Source organism: Macaca mulatta, chromosome 4, assembly GCF_049350105.2.
Source record: "Macaca mulatta isolate MMU2019108-1 chromosome 4, T2T-MMU8v2.0, whole genome shotgun sequence".
In the NCBI taxonomy this organism is placed as follows: Eukaryota; Metazoa; Chordata; class Mammalia; order Primates; family Cercopithecidae; genus Macaca; species Macaca mulatta.
The window spans coordinates 110,604,379-110,624,562 of record NC_133409.1 but is presented as its reverse complement, the minus strand read 5'-3'; the positions used below and the strand labels follow the sequence as shown (position 1 = coordinate 110,624,562).

At 36.8% G+C, this 20,184-nt stretch overlaps 1 protein-coding gene across 4 annotated transcripts in view; it reads right to left on the bottom strand.

The window, feature by feature from the left end:
* The window catches only part of COL12A1 (collagen type XII alpha 1 chain), a 128,618-nt gene that overhangs the window by 40,006 nt on the left and 68,428 nt on the right, over positions 1–20,184 (bottom strand). For all 4 annotated transcript variants that reach the window (XM_015136789.3, XM_015136788.3, XM_015136786.3 and 1 more), the window contains 16 exons: positions 19,689–19,831; positions 16,972–17,101; positions 16,103–16,242; positions 15,541–15,670; positions 14,162–14,304; positions 13,073–13,202; positions 12,019–12,161; positions 10,231–10,360; positions 8,297–8,416; positions 7,063–7,209; positions 5,866–5,982; positions 5,559–5,705; positions 4,934–5,008; positions 2,885–3,024; positions 929–1,052; positions 622–765 (listed from right to left, as the gene is read on the bottom strand). In XM_015136789.3, the coding sequence (XP_014992275.3) occupies positions 622–765; positions 929–1,052; positions 2,885–3,024; positions 4,934–5,008; positions 5,559–5,705; positions 5,866–5,982; positions 7,063–7,209; positions 8,297–8,416; positions 10,231–10,360; positions 12,019–12,161; positions 13,073–13,202; positions 14,162–14,304; positions 15,541–15,670; positions 16,103–16,242; positions 16,972–17,101; positions 19,689–19,831 (2,103 nt within the window). The remainder of the gene's footprint in view (positions 1–621; positions 766–928; positions 1,053–2,884; positions 3,025–4,933; positions 5,009–5,558; positions 5,706–5,865; positions 5,983–7,062; positions 7,210–8,296; positions 8,417–10,230; positions 10,361–12,018; positions 12,162–13,072; positions 13,203–14,161; positions 14,305–15,540; positions 15,671–16,102; positions 16,243–16,971; positions 17,102–19,688; positions 19,832–20,184) is intronic.

Genomic DNA, 20,184 nt, shown 5'->3' with positions numbered 1-20,184 from the left:
TCTCTAAAAATATATCCACCTCAGACCTTGCTTGGGACAGCAGTGCGTAGGGGGGCTGTTAATGCAAGTACTGGAAATACCTGCTTTCACCTCTAATGATCTTAAATAACTAATCCAAAGGACAGTGTTACCAGGAGGCGCTCAGTATATTTGACTGCCAAGATCTATCCCAGAGATGACTCCCTAAGACCTCTATTCCTTGCAACATATCTTTTAGCAATCATTAAGTCTACATCTGCAAAGATATGCTAAAGCTAAAGGCTTCCTTTTTTCTCTCCTTGCACAGGAAGCAGTATCAAGATTCATTTCTGCTATGGCAGGAAGCCTGCTCTAGCATCATCTCATTATCATTGCTTTCTGTAGCCTTCCAGCCACTATGGGAAAATGTGGTTTGCCCCTTGTCGATCCTGAACCACATCTTATACAAAGAATACACCATATCATTTTGAGCAGTTGCAAACCATTCCATAATTAAATGTAAATCAGCATTACAAAGGTATACAGTGCAGAGTGAAACAGAAACAATAAAGTAACATCAGCAAATTTAGTCTTTTGCAATCATTTGTGGAAATTTAAAAATGTTAAAATTGCAAGTGCAATCAAATTTATGTATGTGCTTGCCTGACTGCTGGATGACCAAAGCCACCTTCTTGACCTCATCCTGGGACCGACCATCTGTGACCACAACCAACACCTTAGGGACATTCTTCCTCATGCCACTCTCCCAAGTCAAGATTTTCTCCTTGATAAATGTGAGGGCCTTGCCTACAGAATGAGGCGTGGAACATTTTAGTGTCAACTCAGTGAAAACTACCCCAATGCCATTAGTCACATCCAACTGATAAGAATCTAGACATTAGCGTGAGATAATACACTCAGTTCTGCCACTACAAATGCTTGGAGAGTAAAGGTCTACATATACACGTACCTGTTCTTGTGTTTCCTCCTCTGTACCTAATATTCTGGAGGGCCCCAAGGGCTAGGGCCTTGTCATTGTATGTGTTCAGCTTGAACTCAGACTTGACCTCATCGCTGTATTGCACAAATGAAACCTGAAGGAAAATGTGGTTTAGCAGTAAGCATAAGTCATCTCATTTTATATTTCAATCTTCAAATGATTCTCTAGCTGCAGAATAAAGCGGGGGGCGGGGGGTTGTAAAAAGTATCTCAGATCTGATAGAATATTGTAAGCTCTTTATAGCTAATATTATAACACCTACTGCACTTGTCTCATTAAATTCTTTATTTTTCAATCTTCAATGAAATTGTCATAACTGACGTTAATAATGAAAATATACTATATTCATGTTGTGCCTTTCTCTAGGACATAGACAGGGAGGAATAAAGCTGGGGAGTGGTGAGGTCCCAGGATTAGACATGAGAACATACCATCTTGAATCCAAATGTTGGTTAAACAGTTGACTCAGCCCACTGCTGCTTCTCACTGACTATATCGGTTCTTTACGGCAATATAAAAATGTCACGTGTGTGATTGTAATCATCCCTCATCACAAACTCATCGAAAATGGGATTTAGTGGAAAAAGTACAGGCTTTGTACTCAGGATTCACTGGGTTCAAATTCTAGCTCTGGCATTTAATAGCTATGTGACAATGGATTTTTTTATCAGTAAAATGAGGATAACTATACTTACCTTCTAGGATTGTTTTAAAGACTAATAATCCTGTATACAAAGTAACTGGTACATAGGAGTTAATAAAATATGGTAGCTATTTTTTGTTAGAAATACAAATTCCTAAAAGGATGAAAAAAAGCTTGCTTGTTGAATTAATGTGGTTAAATTAAGAATATAACCACATTAAATTTAGAATACAACTAGGGTGAATTTTTACTCTTCTTGGGTTGGATTAAGGTCCAGAGGATTACTTGAGGATTTGAAATTTAGTATACTACTATTCCATAAAAGACAACATGTTTTGCTGATGAAATTGTTTGTGGTTTATTTCAAAATATCTTATTTTCATGATGCCACAGTGATGATCAAACTGCCAAAATAAAGAAAATTCAGCAAAGAAATGGGAAAGAAAAGGAGGAGAGAATTGTTTTTTAAAAAGATAGTCTCTTGCTTTAAGGAGTCAATGATTTAGATAGAAGAGTAGACAGAAGACAGCACACAATTAATGACAATATGAAGTGATATTTGTTGTAATGCAGCAATATAGACAAAATACTTCAAAAGCATGGAATGGGTAAAGCCATCATGGCGCCTTACCAGAGGGGGTGGAATTTTAATTGGGTCTTTTAATTGGGTTAGGGTTACATGATGATTTATTCTTTGAGGCCTCTCTTGGAAATACAAACTTCTCTAAGTACTTCAGTATAACAAATATATTTGGAGTGATTTCAGAGCAAGATAATTGGTAGTTATCATTTTAAAAAAGCAAATGAAATATGCTTTAGCTCAACAACGGACATTCTTCTGGTCAAGGTAATTATCTGCAAAGTAATGATAGAGGCAGCAAGTTCCGCACACTCACTCCAGTCACTGTTTATCACTGATTCTTCTAACTTCACAGAGCATGAAAATCACAAAGAATTTAATATCCAGAACTTTGGATGAACTTCTATAGAAATGTGTCATGGTTGGAAGCAGGAAGTTAAGAGTCAGAATCCCCTAAGTTCTCCAACAGGAATATCATCTAATCAAAGATAAAAACTAATAAACTAATAGAAAAAACATTTATTTTTCTATTTATTTATCATTTACACCCAATTCCCTCCCAAAAATACATGAATAAAGGAAATAGTGAATAAGAGAAAGTCAAAATTGAGTTTGTATTGAAAAGACTTTTTACTTAAAAAGAGAAGTTCAAAGGAAAGGCAAGACATCACAAATGAGTGGCCACCGGTGGAATGACACTCACCTGAATCCCAGCAGGACTGATTTCATCAAAGCCTCCCACAGTATTGAAGATGAATTTTACAACTTTGTTAAAATTATCATCCCCGATGCTCCAAGAGGCATCAGTCAAGAACACAATATCTGCCTTGGCCCCTTTGCATACTACAAAAAAAGGAAAGCATAAGAAGCCCCAAATCTCATAAATTCTTTCATTTAAATGAAATCACATAATTGAAAATATAGTAAAACACCTTGCTACGCAAAGTGTGGTTCTGCAGCAACAGCACTGCCTGGGAGCTTGTTAGAAATGCAGAATGTTGGGTCCTACCCCAGACTTCCTGAATCAGTACCAGCAGTAATAAGATGACTCATATGCACAATAAATTTAAGAAGCATTGGACTAACAGATCCACAATACCTGCTCTGGAATTACTCCATTTGTTTAGATCCATTATGCAAAGATACAATCTTACCTCACGGAACTCTTCAAGTAGTTTTGAACAATAAATGAGAGGAGAGGAGAAATCAAATAAAAAGTTTGGAGATTTGGAATATAATTATTAAAGATTGACTTTATGCAAATAGGTCCTTTTTTTTTTTTTTTTTCTTTTTTGAGACAGGGTCTCACTCTGCCTTCAGGCTGGAGTGCATTGGCAGTCTCAGCTCACTGTAACCTCCGCCTACCAGGTTCAAGCGATTCTCCTGCCTGAGCCTCCTGAGTTGCTGGGACAACAGGCACGTGCCACCACACCCAGCTAATTTTTGTATTTTTAGTAGAGATGGGGTTTCACCGTATTGGCCAGGATGGTCTTGATCCACCTGTCTCGGCCTCCCAAAGTGCTGGGATTACAGGAGTGAGCCATCGCACCTGGCCAAGTCCTTTGTAAAATTTAAATTAAGCCACTAGAATCATATGTAGGAAAGAAGATTTTTATTTGAATATCTAGACTTGGAGGTTAAGAAAAAAATCTAAAAACAATTAACAAAATTTTAATTTATAAAAACTTAACATAGAGAAGTTTAACACTGAGAGTGAACCCTAATGTAAACTATGGACTTTGGGTGGTGATGATGTGTCAATGTAGGTTCATCGGTTGTAACAAATGTACCACTCAGACACGGGATGTTAATAGTCGAGGAGGCTGGGCATGTGGTGGGGAAGGGCAGTCTGTCTCGGAGATGAAAAATCTCTGCATCGTGCCTGCAATGTTGCTGTGAACCTAAAACTACTCTAGAAAACAAAGTCTATTTAAAAAGAAAAAACTTATTTTTAAACCAAGATTATTTACTGAATTTCTTTCTATATCTAATTTAAAGGAACCCATTATTATTTTACCCTACAATATTACACTTTTAATTTTTAATTTTACTTATATAATAGGTTTAATAAAGTTGTAACATTCTACATCCTTCTAAGATAAAATAAAAATATATTTAAAATCTGAAATATTTTCTATTAAATGCTGCAAACAGCATATGAGAAAAGAATAATCCAGTAGTTATTTAACTAAAATTTAGCTTGATAAAGTGCTAAAGAATTGCCCTCAAATGCTGAGAGACCAACCTTAATAAATCAGTATGTCGTTTTACCAGTTCACTGCAAGTTACAATTATCTTTCACATTTTGGTGAATGGAAAATTTTTTAGCTTTGTGTAATCCAGGGAACTTCTCAGGTTGGACACCAGGAATTTTAAAGCCAACAGCCTCAAGGCTTAGGTTGTAAATATAGCCAAAAGGGTTCACAGTGCTTACTAATGCCAGCAGTTAGCAGAAAGAAATGTCCACCATGTAACCATGGATCATGGAAGACCTAAATCTGTAAAACTGAGGAAACAGACTTCTAACTGAAGAGCTGGAATAATTTATGACTGATTTTATTTACATCAAAATGTGCCCAGAGATGGAGAGAAACAAATTACTGGTAATCTTCTCTTTCAGTCTAAAAACTCTTCAGCAGCAATAATAAATCAGAAATGTTCTATATTAATTGTAAATGATGTACATGCAGCATAAATAAGAAGTCTGTAGCTCCCTATCAGCTGAATGTATTGCCTATTTAGCTGTACTTACCATCCCGGGCTGGTGGAATGGTGGGAGGGGGAGGAGGGGTGGGTGGCTCTGTAGGGGCTTCTGTTGGTTTCACAGCTAGAATTTAAAAATAATAATTATAAAAACACACCATGTGCACATTTTATATCCCAGAAAGTAAATTTTAAGAGCGATTTAAATCCTGTATACCAAATCAAGTCATACAAAATGAGACACCACCGTCATCAGTACTAACATACTAGGGATTTTATTCCATCCAAATTTGGTGTCACTGGTAGTCATTCAACATCCACTACAGCTACAGAAAAAAAAAGATCTAAAGGGAAAATGTAAGGCCTTCAGATAGGGTCAAATGAGCAAAAGTCACTAATATGAATTCACCTTCTCACTGTCAGCGAGAGCCATCTCTCCCTCCTTTAGCCCTTCCTCAAAGTAGCCCCAACTCGATAACAGGGACAACTTGCAATTGCTACAGAAAAAGGTCCTGAACCAGCTTTAGACTCCACATTCAGGAACTCACCATCATCCTATCATTATTGCTACCCTTGGGGAGAGGTACCTGCACAGGATTCACTTAAGTCTTCCTTACCTAGAGCATTCTATTCTAAAGCCTTATGAAGGCTTTCCAGATTTCTCAAAAACTTACTGGTATGTTCTTTAACAGAGACTCCTGGTCCCTCGAGATTTGGTGTCTGCACAAAAACAGTGACACCATAATCAGTGTCTGGTGAAAGGCCAGTGAAGCAGTGACTGGTTTCTGATCCACGCACTGTAATTTCTTGTCCCCTGGTTCCTGATTATGACAACAAAGGAAAATGCCAGTGTCATCATCAATTATATTTCAAGACAATTTTATATATCATTGTTATAAACAAAATGGTATCTTCTTTACTGAAATTTAAAATGTTTCCACTACATGCTACAGATCATTTTTTTCTTTTTTACACACATACCATCTGCAGGGCTTAGTTTCAGCCTGTAGGAGGTGGCTGCCCGGTGAGCTGACCATTTGACACAGAATGTATCCCACCCAATCTGGTGAGTTTTCAGATCTGTTACATTTAAATATACTATAAAATAAAGAAAGAAAGAAAGAGATTCACTTTGTAAATTAAAGCAAAAAAATATACTTTTAATCATAACGCAATTTTCAAACTTTCACTGTGGCTGAAATAAAGTTCAAAATCATAATATGTTTCCTTAGAAGAAACACACATGAATCGTATTTCAAAATGTGGTACTGCCAAAATAGACCCCCCTTTCTATCACTGATTTTCAAGGAAAGGAAATTCCGTATAGTCCCTCTCACAACTAAGAATTTAAAAAACTTCTCATGGAAAATAATGAAAACAGCTTCTAAAAGGCTATCTGCTAAGTCATTAAATAGTTATCAAAGCAATGCTGTCATTAAAATATATCTGTGGACTGAATCACTAATCATGATTCAATAATTAAGTCAAATTAAATCAATGGATTTAGGTAATATATATCTTAATATCAAATGTAAAGAAGAACTAAGTAGCATCACAGATCTAATTTTACAGGTCATTCATGGATAAAATGATAATTTCTATAATTTTTATCTTTTAAAATTCAAAATATAGTATTTTATGTGAAATACACAAATTTCTCATCGTATACATTTTTATATACTCAATTATAATATTTATGTATTTGGATAGGTATTTTGTCTACCCAGACACAAAATAGCCTGCCTACATAATGCTGAGGAAACATGTATAATTACATTATAGGGCCGGGCGCGGTGGCTCAAGCCTGTAATCCCAGCACTTTGGGAGGCCGAGGCAGGCGGATCACAAGGTCAGGAGATCGAGACCACAGTGAAACCCCGTCTCTACTAAAAATACAAAAAATTAGCCGGGCGCGGTGGCGGGCGCCTGTAGTCCCAGCTACTCAGGAGGCTGAGGCAGGAGAATGGCGGGAACCCGGGAGGCGGAGCTTGCAGTGAGCCGAGATCGCGCCACTGCACTCCAGCCTGGGCAACAGCGTGAGACTCCGTCTCAAAAAAAAAAAAAAAAAAAAAAAAAAAAATACATTATACATGTATAATTACAGTAAAATTAGAATAGGCTGACCTGGTAATTTCTACTACACTTTTTCTTACAACCATGAAAATATCCATGACTCACATGTAGTGCCTTGATCTGTCAAGGGGACACTGAGTCCAGAATCATATTGAGCATAAACATTCACATCGTAGGTGGTGCTGGGATTGAGATTGTGTAAGGTATATGATGTCATCTCTCCAACAAAGGCTTCCATGGGCTCATTGGAACCTTTATTAATAACCACAAAAATACACAGAAACATGCCATCACTAGCATGAAATTCTGCATAAAATTAAAGATCCTACAGTCAAAGGGAATCATGAACACCATTAATTCCATAGTCCTCATGCACTTACTCACTGGAGCACAAGCTACATTATATGGCAAATATAACTATAAGCAGACACTGACTTCTTCACCCTCCTATTTTCAAAGCAAAGCACAGCATTTGGAATGTAGTAGGTATATAATCAATGTTTCTTTAGTGAATGAATTCTCAAGCTTCTTTCTCAAGCCCTATTTTGCCAACATAGTGTTTTGCATATAGTAGGTGTTCAATTGACACTTTTTCATTTATTGTAGAGACGATCTAAGAACTTCTTTCTTGGACCTCATTCCACATACTTTGGCTGCTAAAGTCCTTAGTTACCAACCCCACTTTCTTTTTGAAGTTCTTTTTCTATTTCTTACATAGGTTCAAATTTTATTTCCTTTCTCTCGCCTTCTCTCCTTCATGTTTTTTCTAGTTCATACTCTTCCTGGATATATAGAAGATGCCCTAACAAATTTGGTACGAAGAGCATTTTTCTTCCAGTTTCGCTAAGCATATAGACAGAATATTAAAACAAAAATAACAAATAGTTTAATCAAGGTGATATTAATTTAGGTCAAAATTTCAGAGGGGATTTGAAAGCAAGACTGTCATGAATAAACTGCATGGAATCTATGTCCAAAATAAAATAATACCTGGGTATAGTGGGGAAAATACAGAGGTATAATGATGGAATATTCATTATTTCATGATCATATAGGATGTCTGAAGACAGGCATCTTTGATTTGTGCAACTTTATGAACCAAGTCAAACATTTTAATCATGACATTTAATTAGAATCTCATCTATACCTATAATAACAATGGTATTTAAGATAATTGGCTTAAAATGTTATTGCCAAAAACATTGCCTTTGGTGACAGGAAACTTGGTGTGATACCTGAACTCTCAGGAGAACCTAATAGTGGGGGATGAAAGAGAAAATACCCTGATATGCAAATAACCCTCCAAAGCATTTCTATGATGACAAAGGCACTTCCTTACCCACTGGCTTATATACAATTTTATATCCAAGAACTGGAGAGGGTGAAGGGTCCCAGGACACCCTGAATCTTGTATACCATTCATCAGAGATGTGTATGTTCTGAGGAGGAAGGAGTCCCACTGAAAACAAACATTGGCACACATTACTGACCTTTCATTGGCACACAGGGAGAGCACAGAACTTTAAAAGTATTGGTAGGAAAGCCCAGTGGGAGCAATTTCATAATATTCCATAATGTCTTTATCCGGAAAACAAATAAAAGGCATTGAAGTATTCAAAAACTGCTGAATAGTTTTCCAAATTTAAACAGCAACTGAAATAGACTCAAGAACTAGTGATTTCCAGAACAGCCTTCTCAGAAGGAAGCAGTATCCAGAGCTGAAACGTTCTATGACTCAGGATTATAGAAAATAAAAGAGATCTCAAACCATTTTTAGAATGTCATAGATTACAGATTGTTAGAAAGCAATTTAGAGACTATCTAGTCCAACCACTTCATCAAATACATAAGATATTATTTGCCCAAAACCACACAGCTACCTAATAATGCTTTTTCCCTATACCTCTCTATCCTCCACCAGCATTACCTAGAATGCTTCCAGAGATACTGCCTCCAAGCCCACAACTTATAAAATCAATACTGTTCAGGTAACATGTTAAGTAGTTGCTGAGTTTACTATTCACAGCATTACGCAAATAACGAATCTAACTTGAAAAACATTTTTTTCATAAGAGAAACAAAACATGACTTTGGCCCTTCCTGGAAAATATAAGATCTAGTTTTTAAAAATCCATTTTGATAAGCATGAAATTCTGAAATATGCCATTTTCCCCAGGAAAGTCCCAAAATACAGTCTAAAATCTGAAAAAAATTTAAAAAGTGAGGTTGTTAAAATCATCTTGAGTCATGTGAGTCTCCACTGACTCAGTCCTGTAGACAACAATATCAATAAATAGAGATTCCTGACCTTGAGAGACTGAGCTGAGTCAACTCTAGTCCTGCTTTTCCCTTAGGAGCTTTCAAATGTCACCTCTTTAAATTCTGTAATATTGTCAAGATCATTTAAGCTCCAAAAGACTTTTGGCAAGTGACTGCAGAAAGAAACCTGAAGTCATGTTACTTAAGTAGATTTTTGGTGAATGAAGTATAAAAGAGCAATGCCAGTATCTACCAGTAACAAAACTCAGATCTAGAGTTCATCCTACCTTTGTGCTTAACTAGTGACTCTCAGCCATTGCTGCACATTAATGAGAACATCAGCAGGTCCAGCTCACACCTCCACACAGTTACATCAGTATCTCTGGGAGTGGAACCCAGGCATAAGTATTTTTAAAGCTCCTCAGGTGACTGTAGCAAGCAACCACCTTAGAAAATTTTTAAACCCTAAGAAATTACCACCAGTATAGTGTAAAAATGGGTCTGAATGTTGATAATTCTATGTAAATTGCTTAGTACAATAAAAAATACATTTTTCTTTTTAGAAAAAGCTAAATTTGTACATAGAAAATGATTGCTGATCATCTCACTTCTGTATTTATGACTTAAGATTCAATCACAATGGAATATTTCTTACTGATACTATATTGACTTAACAATTATAACCTTAACTGACACCATACCAATTGAAACATTATTCAGAGAATATGCAGTGGTTTTCCAAAGAAGAACTAGAACTATCTTAAGCAAATAAAAATATGCAGATGGTCTTCTTTTTCTTCACTTAGTGAACCATTAAAAAGTTAAAAACAAATTCCTTTCACATGTCATCATTTTGACAAAATTTAATATCTAATACAAATAATACCATATTAGTGTGGTAGTTGAGATATACTGGTAAACATAAAATTTTGAGGTTTTAAAAGGTAAAAAAGCAACATTAAGATCTTAACAATTTCAAAGCAGAAACAAAAAGGGGGAGTACAAAACACTTACCAGTTCTTCCATTTCCTGTTAGATGGCCACCATCTCCATCTTCATAAACAGCAATAACAGTAATTTTATATGGAGTGTCAGGTTGCAGGGGCTGCAGTATTACATTATTTCTTCTGCCTGGGACTGTGGTCTATAAAGGAAGTTAAATTATAAATGTACTACCATCTAGAAGACTTCCAGATCAAAAGACAATATTGTTTTATGTATTCCCATAAACAGTAATAGTAGTTTTTTTCACATTTTATTTTTGCTGCACAATGCTCATGACAAGAAAAACTATCTTCACTTCTTCTCTGCAGCATAGGAGAGTGGTTTTAGAGTCAGACAGATCTGGGTTCAAACCCCAGATCAGCCACTTAACAGCCATGTGACTTAACATCTCTGAAGAAAACTGTATTAAAAGCAATGCCATGTACAGCACTTCAGAACACCTTACTGAGTACTCCAGCACTCAGTAATAAGTTTGTTTCCTTCAGATCTCATCATCACATGTTCTGCTTTCATGTACAAATATGTACCCAGTACCCACTGCGGGCCAGGCACAGTGGGACAGGTATTAGCTACTGAGAATCCACTGCTGAGCAAAAATTGACGAAGTTTCTGGCCTCAAAAATATCAGTTTGGCTGATACTAGTTAGCTGAAAAAGATGGGAATACATTCAACTACCTCTTCAAAGAAGAAATGAACCAGACATCTCAATCTTTCTAAGCCTATGTTTTGTTTCTACAAACAACATGGATAAGGTATGCCAGTGAATCCTGGCCTGGAGTCCTATAACTACAAATGATAAATTGTATTCTTAATGTTTTCAGAAAGTAAAGGGAAATTACTTATTTGCCCATGGCAAGGTTGCACAAACACTAACCATGAGTTTCTCTGCTTTGGCAAACTAACTATAGTAGTACTGTTTATCACATTTTGATCAGAAACTATAAATGGTAGTTACATGTGTTTCTTATTAATAAAAGTAGGGACTTGAATTAAAGGTTACTATATCAAGTTCCAGTAGATGAAATATTTCATCACATGGGGCTCAGGGAAGGAAAATTATCTAAGACAATCTATGTGGTAAAAAGATGGCAAACCACAGACCTAATTTACAATCAACATCTTGTGCAATATTCTGCAAGCATATCGCAGCAATTAATCACTAAATTTCAAATAAAGTAGTTTTTCCATTTTTCCACTCATAACAAATAGATGTGCATAGTGAGGGCTATGAGGAAGCTGTCAGAAACTTGAATCTGGTTCTGGAAAGACAAACTATGACACTCAAAAAGTTTGAAGCTAATAGGAGAGTATGTATATTACAAAACTAATGTGTACCACAAAATGTTAAGCTTAAAGAAAAGAGAGATCAATTAACACTGGAATATTTAAGGGAGACCTTGTAGAGGAATTAGATTTGAGAAAAGGGTAAGATTTGGATAAATACACTATTTGAATATTAACTTAGACATTCCAGAATGATAGGTATCATATTTCACTAAACTTGGTTCCTGTGGTGTCATTAGGTAGTTAGAAATGTTCAGTTAATCATGCGATAAGATAGTTTTCCTATCTGTCTTTAGAATAAAAATGAACCCAAAGACAGTGCTTCTCTGTGGTATGGGAGGCCAGAAAGACTAAGCACCCTTGAGTGATCCCAAAGTCATGTCAGAGAAAAATCATAAAGTGTGACTATCAAGGACTCAACTATACTCACAGCATACCTCTAAAGAAGTTTAACTTCACCGTCCATTCAGCTAAGATGATAAAATGTGCCAATAAATGAGTATTAGACTTACATATTCATCAATTGGATCACCAACAGTGGGAGAATAGATGATCCTGTACTGCTGAACTGGCCCGTCAGCATGATCCCAGGCTACCGAAAGGCTATTGGTTGTTTCACCAAACACTCTCAGGTTCCTTGGTCCACTCCGTGGTACTAAATAAATAAAATACAATAGAGTTTGTTGTCTGCCTGTGAGCATTACCTAGGCCAGATTAAGGAGGTTTCTTGCATGTGTTTCACTCACCATTCACTCGGATGTTTCCTCCCATATAATAAAATACACATTTATGGTTTTAACGTGAAATCATAAACAGTGTATTTCAGAGCTATGGTTACATGCTGAACTTTCAGTGACCTAGAGCTAGCTTTGAAAGGTAGACTAGGCCAGGCGCAGTGGCTCACGCCTGTAATCCCAGCACTTTTGGAGGACGAGGCGGGTGGATCACGAGATCAGGAGATCAAGACCAACCTGGCTAACCCGGTGAAACCCCGTCTCTACCAAAAACACAAAAAATCAGCCGGGCGTTGTGGCAGGCGCCTGTAGTCCCAGCTACTTGGCAGGAGAATGGAGTGAACCCGGAAGGCGGAGGTTGCAGTGAGTCGAGATCGCACCACTGCACTCCAGCCTGGGCAACAGATACAGGCTCTGTCTCAAAAAAAAAAAAAGGTAGACTAGGAAAAAGGAGAATTATTTTAACCACTATAACCATATCTATTCGATAAAACATAACGACTAAACCCTCACATTTCCAAAGTCCCCATTTGGTAAGAAGATTCACTGCAGACTAGAAAGAGGGAAAAAAGGAAGATGCAGGGTAGAAGAGGAGAAAAAGGGGGAAAAACCCTCCTTAACTCATGTCCCAAATGAGAACACGAACAGATGAAGTTCACGTCACACAAACAACAGTCACAGACCCAGTGTTTTCGCCTGGAATGTGAAGGTAGGGGATCCCAGGCAGAAAGCACCTATCTCTCACCACCCCGCTCCCACCCACCACTCAATCAGAGAAGCCCTGCCTATCTAGCTACAAGGGAATGGAATGGAGAAAGGATTTCTGCCTCACGCGTTCGGCCCTGGGCAGGGCTGGGATTTCCCTCTCCATCTGAGTATAGAGCCACAAGGTTCACGGAATAGAGTGTGTCCGGAATCAGCCGCTCCAGATGCACCATGCGTGTGTTTCCTGGCACCACTATCTGCAGGGGAGGAAATGCCAAATTCTGCCTGACAACTCAAATGCTTACCAAGTCTTCAGTTAGTCATCACAATAGTATTTATAATAAAATGTTGAGCCCAGCCACATCAGAAGCCAACTGTGCTTCTCCATGAGATCCACCCAGACCATATCACTAAACAAAATTTGTCCTCAGAAATTCCCTTTCCAAAAAAAGTGACCTCATCCTTGACCCTTAGTAGCTTCAGTTATCTCCATTTATATTTATTATAAAGATTCTCAAATATAACATGCAAGGCTCATGATATTTCCTCAAAAAACATCCTGCATGTTAAATACACACAAGAATGGGGACTCTTACTTGTGGTGGGGGAGATTTTGTGTTGAAATAGAGACTCCATGCAATGCATACAGGTAAAGTTGTCTTAATATGTTCTACCATACAGGGACATGAAAATCAATGTTCTTATCAAATGCATATATTATTTATAATTTGTTTATCTTCATCAACATTGTTTATTTTTGCGAAGACTTATAAGTTAAATTAGTTTATACATTTACTTTCCCATAGGTATTCTGATACTATGCTAATTGAAATTAGCAATTTCTGATTTCTAAATTGTTAGCCTACTTACAAAACTGAATAATGTTATGAATTAAAGATAGATTGGGCAATTTGTAAGAACTAGTGAAGGTAAATTTTAAAATATTTTCATAACAAAGACATATTGACAAGGTCTAGCAATTATTTACATTTATTACTGGGTTTTTAACCCATCCAACTAATTCACATTTTCCCAAAATTCTTTTTATTCTTACTAATCCTATAATTAATACACCTACCTCAAGTCATCAAAAACAATAATTTAAGTATTATACACCGGCATGTTTGTGGTTTGTGTTCTCCCAGGTTATCAAACATGACACAAACATGTGACTACATTCATCAGGAAATGCAGTTTCCATGACAAAATTACTTACAGATTCTGAGGGTCTTGTGCCATCCACAGGGGAATACACAACGCGATACTGCAGCACAGGTCCTGGTGCAGGGTCCCAGCGAACATCGAGGCTGTTAGGTGTAGGATTGTATACTTGGACATTTCTTGCCAGTCCTCTCATCACTGAGGAAATGAAGGCCAACATCTATTTCTTAAGTCTGTTTATATATCTCAAGCTTTTGTATCACTTTTCCAGAACCTACATTCTGTAACAGGACAAAATGCTATCTTCTTTATATTTCTAATTACCTACACGCAAAGGCAGATTAAAACTCTCCAAATCCAAATTTAGTTAAAGTTAGCAAGTATGGCCTTTGTCTATAAGGAAGCAACATTGTATTCAATTAAAAACAAGTTAATAAAAGTGGTGGAACTGGATTGGCCATAAAGGGTCATGGGATAGAGAAAAGAAATAGGAAAAGTAGTTTCAGTTTTCCAATATAGGTAATGGAGAGAGGAAGAAGAGACATTTTTTAAGAGTCTGCCTTCTAAGTAAAATCTGACAACAGCCATTAAGCTCATCTGATTCGGTCAGCTAGTTACAACCATTCATTACTTCTTCATTTAACAATTGCTACTCAATATCTTTGTGATTAACAGAAAAGGTAAAAGGAGAGAAAAATAAGATATACCCAGTTCTCAATTAAGTGCCCCAATAGGAACTTAGAAAAACCTACCAATTAAATTGATGTACTAATTCCAAACTCTAATTTAACCAATAACATCACCTTCCTAGACCACTAATCTTTTACCAAAAGAAGACATCCATGCTTGGTTCCTTTTAACCATCAGCAAGTATATTTTTAAAGCCAAAGAAGTATTTCTAAATCTGCACAAAAGCCTTTAAGCAATACTTAAAAAAAAAAAAAAAAAAAAAAAAAAAAAACAGTAAAACCACTATAAACGGCTTTCTAAATGAAAGCATACAGATTTTAAGATCAAAAAAGCACTTCAACAAACAAACTAAAGACATATGAAATTAAGTAATGTGCCGAACAGATTTCAACAATTTGCACTATGAAAGCCAATTATAAACAGTCCTTCACAACAATTTATAAAGCATAAAGCAAAGCTCAATGAATTTTTGTCAATGAGAGAGATTAAGCAAAGTAGCATACTGATGATTATATGCACTTTTACAAATCCTAAAATTATCATTTCAAAAGAAGATGCTATTATAGATTTGTTATTTCACAAAATGTTAACATTTGGTGTTAGGAAGGTAAACTATGGCTAATTTTTATGTTTTTAATTCTATCACACCAAATTTTCCTAATCCTCTTTAATGGGCCTTTATGGCCTTTATAATGAAAAGCAACATTTATGATGAAAAATTAATTTTTTGGCCTTATTACTTACATGTCCTTCCAGTATCTGATGTGCGTCCCCCATCACCTTCAGTATAAACGGGAACTACCGTCACAGTGTACGAAGTATCTGGCTGGAGATTCCTAAGAATGGCATAATTGGTATTCCCGGGGATTGGAACCTAAATATTTTAATAAAACATAAAGCACTGACTTGAAAAATCTGTGAAAGAAATAATAATTCAAATAATACAATACCAACTCAAGACCAAGTCAAGAAGCAGGTTCTGTAATATTAGGATGTAATAATGTGCCCCCACGTGACCTGTTACAAGAGGTTACATATTTCCCTATACCCCTCCAACCACCCAATACTCCCCATTTAGAACTTCCCAGAATGGCTACTTCTTCCCCTGACCAGGGGGAAGAATCCTGGTCCCAATCCCTGTTACCCAGGCTCTGAGGCATCAACTATTTACCCTCTATCAAGTCTTATTAAATGAATATGAAATTCTTCACTCTAAAGTAAACTGGTTAACTCCTTCAGTTTCACTTTTAAATCACTCAGCTACCATTTAAACATATTAGCATTTTTTACTACAAGAAATAATTACCAGTTCCTCTGGACCATCTGCTGCTGGTGCATAGAAGAGCTTGTACTGACGAGGATTTCCCTCTGCATGGTCCCAGCGGACATTCAAGGTGCTGGTAGAAGGGTCATACACTCTTAGGTTCCTTACAGTGTTTAGAGGTTCTGAAATGCACAGAAATCCCATCACAGTATAGTGCTAACAATCAAGCACACATGAAACACAGATTCACTGATATCTCCCAGGCACCCTAGAACATAGCAGGTATCGCACAAACATTTGTTGAAGTAGTGAATAAATGACACATACTGTGTCTGTGTCAGTCTGATGCATATGTCTCATCTATCCACATGACATTTTTGTCTTAGAGCATCTTTCTATCCTAGAAAGTAACATCTTTCTCCACAAATAGAGACAAATAATTCCAAGCAAGGATGTTAAAAACTATTAATATGGCCAGGCACAGTGGCTCATGCCTGTAATCCCAGCACTTTGGGAGGCCGAGGCAGGCAGATCACTTGAGGTCAGGAGTTCGAGACCAGCTTGACCGACATGGTGAAACTCCATCTCTATGAAAAATATAAAAAATTAGCCAGGTGTGGTGGTGGGCACCTGTAATCCCAGCTATTCGGGAGCCTGAGACAGGAGAATCGCTTGAACCCGGGAGGCGGAGGTTGCAGTGAGCCAAGATCATGCCACTGCACTCCAGCCTGGGCAACACAGCAAGACTCCGTCTCAAAAAATAAATAAATAAATAAACTATTAATATTCTTTGTAAATGAATTTTTAAATACTAGTAAAACTTTGTGTCACCCCAGTGTTTCCAGATAAAGAGATGATTCCATTCTAATAGTAGCTATTAAAGAAGCTATAGGAACTCAGGTTTCACTTACTGGTCTTGCCTCTTCCTGTCATCCGACCTCCTTCACCATCAGGATACAAAGAGGATACGGTGATAGTGTAAGGAGTGTCTGGCTTCAGTTTCTGCAGGACCACACTGTTCTGCCGTCCTCCTATTGTGGTCTTGAGTAAAAAGGGTCTTGGTAAGTGTTAGCCTTGCTCTCTCCATCTCACTAATCTGTTAGAAAAAGCTCTTTCTACAGGGAAGCTGTTTGAGACCCTTGTCCAGTTCTAGAATTACGAACCACAGCAAAGGTTTAAAATACATCTTATGGTATAATTTTAAATGTAAAATATGCACCTCAAATCATAAAAAGAATTCCAAGCTTTAAACTGGTGACCCCAAAAAGATATTTCAACTTGCTAGCCACCAGCACTGTAAAATTTCATCCAAAACACATTTCACAGAACTTCAAAAAAAAAAAAAAAAAGGCATTAATCATAAGTGAGCTACAAAGAGACTTTAAGATACCAAAGAATTGCATAATTTTAGAGGCTCCACACCACTTAATATTATTCTTACTTTTTTAACAGATGTTTTTATTTGCTTTACAAACACATTAAAATGATTCAGCATACAGTATAAAGCTCTTGGTGTTTCCCCCAAGAACACTGTCACTCTAACAGCCTTAGTTGTGTTAACAACATGACCAGACTTTTGCCAGGCCACACTCGATCAGGGGTTTCCAGTTGTCTCCATCATACCAGCCCAGTGGTATGAAGCTTTTCAATTTATTCTAATTATGAAGCTTAAAGTTTTTATTCGTTACTTAAGGCCATCTAGCTATCTTGTTGAAAGAAAATTTGTACAATTTATTAACAGTCTACGGAATTCAGATGTTTATGTCATACTAATTAAAATCGCATGAAAATGGCACACTGCCCAAAATGAGTGCACATGTAGATGGCTGGATGTGCTAGAAGAAACCAGATGTTTCCAACTTAGCACCCATCCACTCAAGTAGTCTGAATTCCAGAGAAAAACCCAGTGAATCATGGTCGTCATCCTCAATATGGACAAACTGAACTACCATGGCTAATTTTAACAAATTTCATATTTGAGGTTATGAGAGAAAAGTATCAATAACAGTATAAGCCATTTTGATAAAAACCTGATGCATAACAAATCTGAAAGCCTACTTAGGAGAACTGCCCTTATGAGTAAGCAGAGGGGCATCTACCTACCTCTCCCATCCAGCTCCCCAAAATAATTCTAGCATCAGTTATTCATCATTGTCATGATTTCATGGACTAGCATTAAAATCCAAGTACCCCAAAGACTAACAAAGCTTAAGGGCTTCATACTTTCCAGAGGATAAGTTTATGAGACTCTTTATAATAACAAACAGCTGGAAGACAGTAAAAGAGACTCAGGAGAAGCAGCTGGAACATCAATGTTCCCAAGATAGGAAATGCTAAGAACAAACTTCTCCTGACTTGTAGTTTTACCAAAATCTGGCATGCCATAGAAAAAAAAGAAGTTCCGTTTCTGAATTTAATATATCAGTCCATCTAATTTGTCTTATCTTATTTTCATATAAAAGTCTATTGATTACAGTTGATATTAAGTTTATTAATGATAATCTATTTACCTAAAACAAACAAATACTCAGTCCAAATGCATCATACTACCTAAGACTGGAGCTATAAAAGCCTCAAAAGACCAACTCAAAGTCACAGTAGAGATGGGAAGGTTTCTGATTCGGCTAAGCTTACTAACTGGGTACTATCAGAGATCTTTAACCACAAACCTTAGATTAATGCCAACCTCTACCTTGGCTAATACCTCTAAACTGATAAGAGATATGACCCATTTGCTTGAGCTTGGCAAGTCAGATGATTAAAGGTTAATAACACATGTGTCTCTAAGGCTGTATATAAAAATATTATAGCCAAAAAAGTCAATAAAACTCTGTACCTCATCAAAACTGGAGATTTATTTTGAAATAAATCAGAAAACATAATCATACCTATGTAAAAATCATGGGGCTTCCTGACCTAGGATAATACATGCAGTTCTAATTATATAGTTTACAAAAGGCAAAGTTGTAGAAAGCCCCAAACCACAGAACTAAAGTAAGGGAGGTAAAATGGAAAAAGGTTCTCTTAAATAATGAAAGACTAGGAAGAGAAAGAGGATGAAGACTGAGTTTACAGTCCTATCATCTTTCTTGGGGACTTCCATTTGGATAACAGAAAAATGAAAAACAGTGTAAATTAGGTTAACAGGCTTCCATACCTAGAAACACCAGATCTAGAAGATAGCCTATGACATGCAAAAAAAAAAACAAGGAAAAAATCAGATAAATAGAAAATAAACATTATAGGTAAGTTTAGCAAACTTTCAGCACTTGATTAAGTTAGAGAGAGGAATGGAAGGTCGACACAGATACAAAAACTATCTGGATATCTTCGTGGATAATCTAGCACTAATAGTTTTTAAAGGAACTATGGATGCATTGAGGCACATGCCTCATGCTTTGGGGCTATGAGGAAGAGCAACTATCATCTCTCATGAGAACATCCATTGAGTCTCCATGATGGCACTCCACGTGGAGTGCCAGCTAAAGAGTCAGATGATCCATCCAATGCAATAAATCTTAATATCCCTTAAAAAGTAAGTATGACTAACTAAACACTGAGGGGGAAAAAGAGTTTGAAAAGAAATGGGTAGAATTTATCCAAGTTATAATTTTTATTTAAAAATTACCGTTTGCTCATTGCCTTCCCCTGTGGAAGGCTGATAAGTGATCCTATATTTCTGCACACGACCACTAGCAGGATCCCACTTAACAGTCAAGCTGTTAGATGTTGCATTGTACACTTGAAGGTTTCGTGGGCCACTTTTGGGAGCTGAAAGAAGGTTGTTGAAAAACAAAGTAAGCAGACAGAACAATGCCTCCCCCTAAAATATATACAGCTCCCAAGGCAACCAGAGAATTCTATGCCTCTGGGTTTATAATTAAATTTGACCCCCTAATAAAAACGGTTATTGATTCTTAAATGACTCCTTAGTATGGACTTTCATTTTGTTTCTGTCCCCACAAACATGACATGTAGAAGTTCCAACTTCCAATATGATGGTATTTAAAGATGGGGCCCTTGGGTGATAATTAGGGTTAGATTAGGTCATGAGGGTGGGGCTGCCATAATGGGATTAGTCTGTGTAAGAAGAGACATGAGAGAGCTTATTCTCTCTCTCTCCA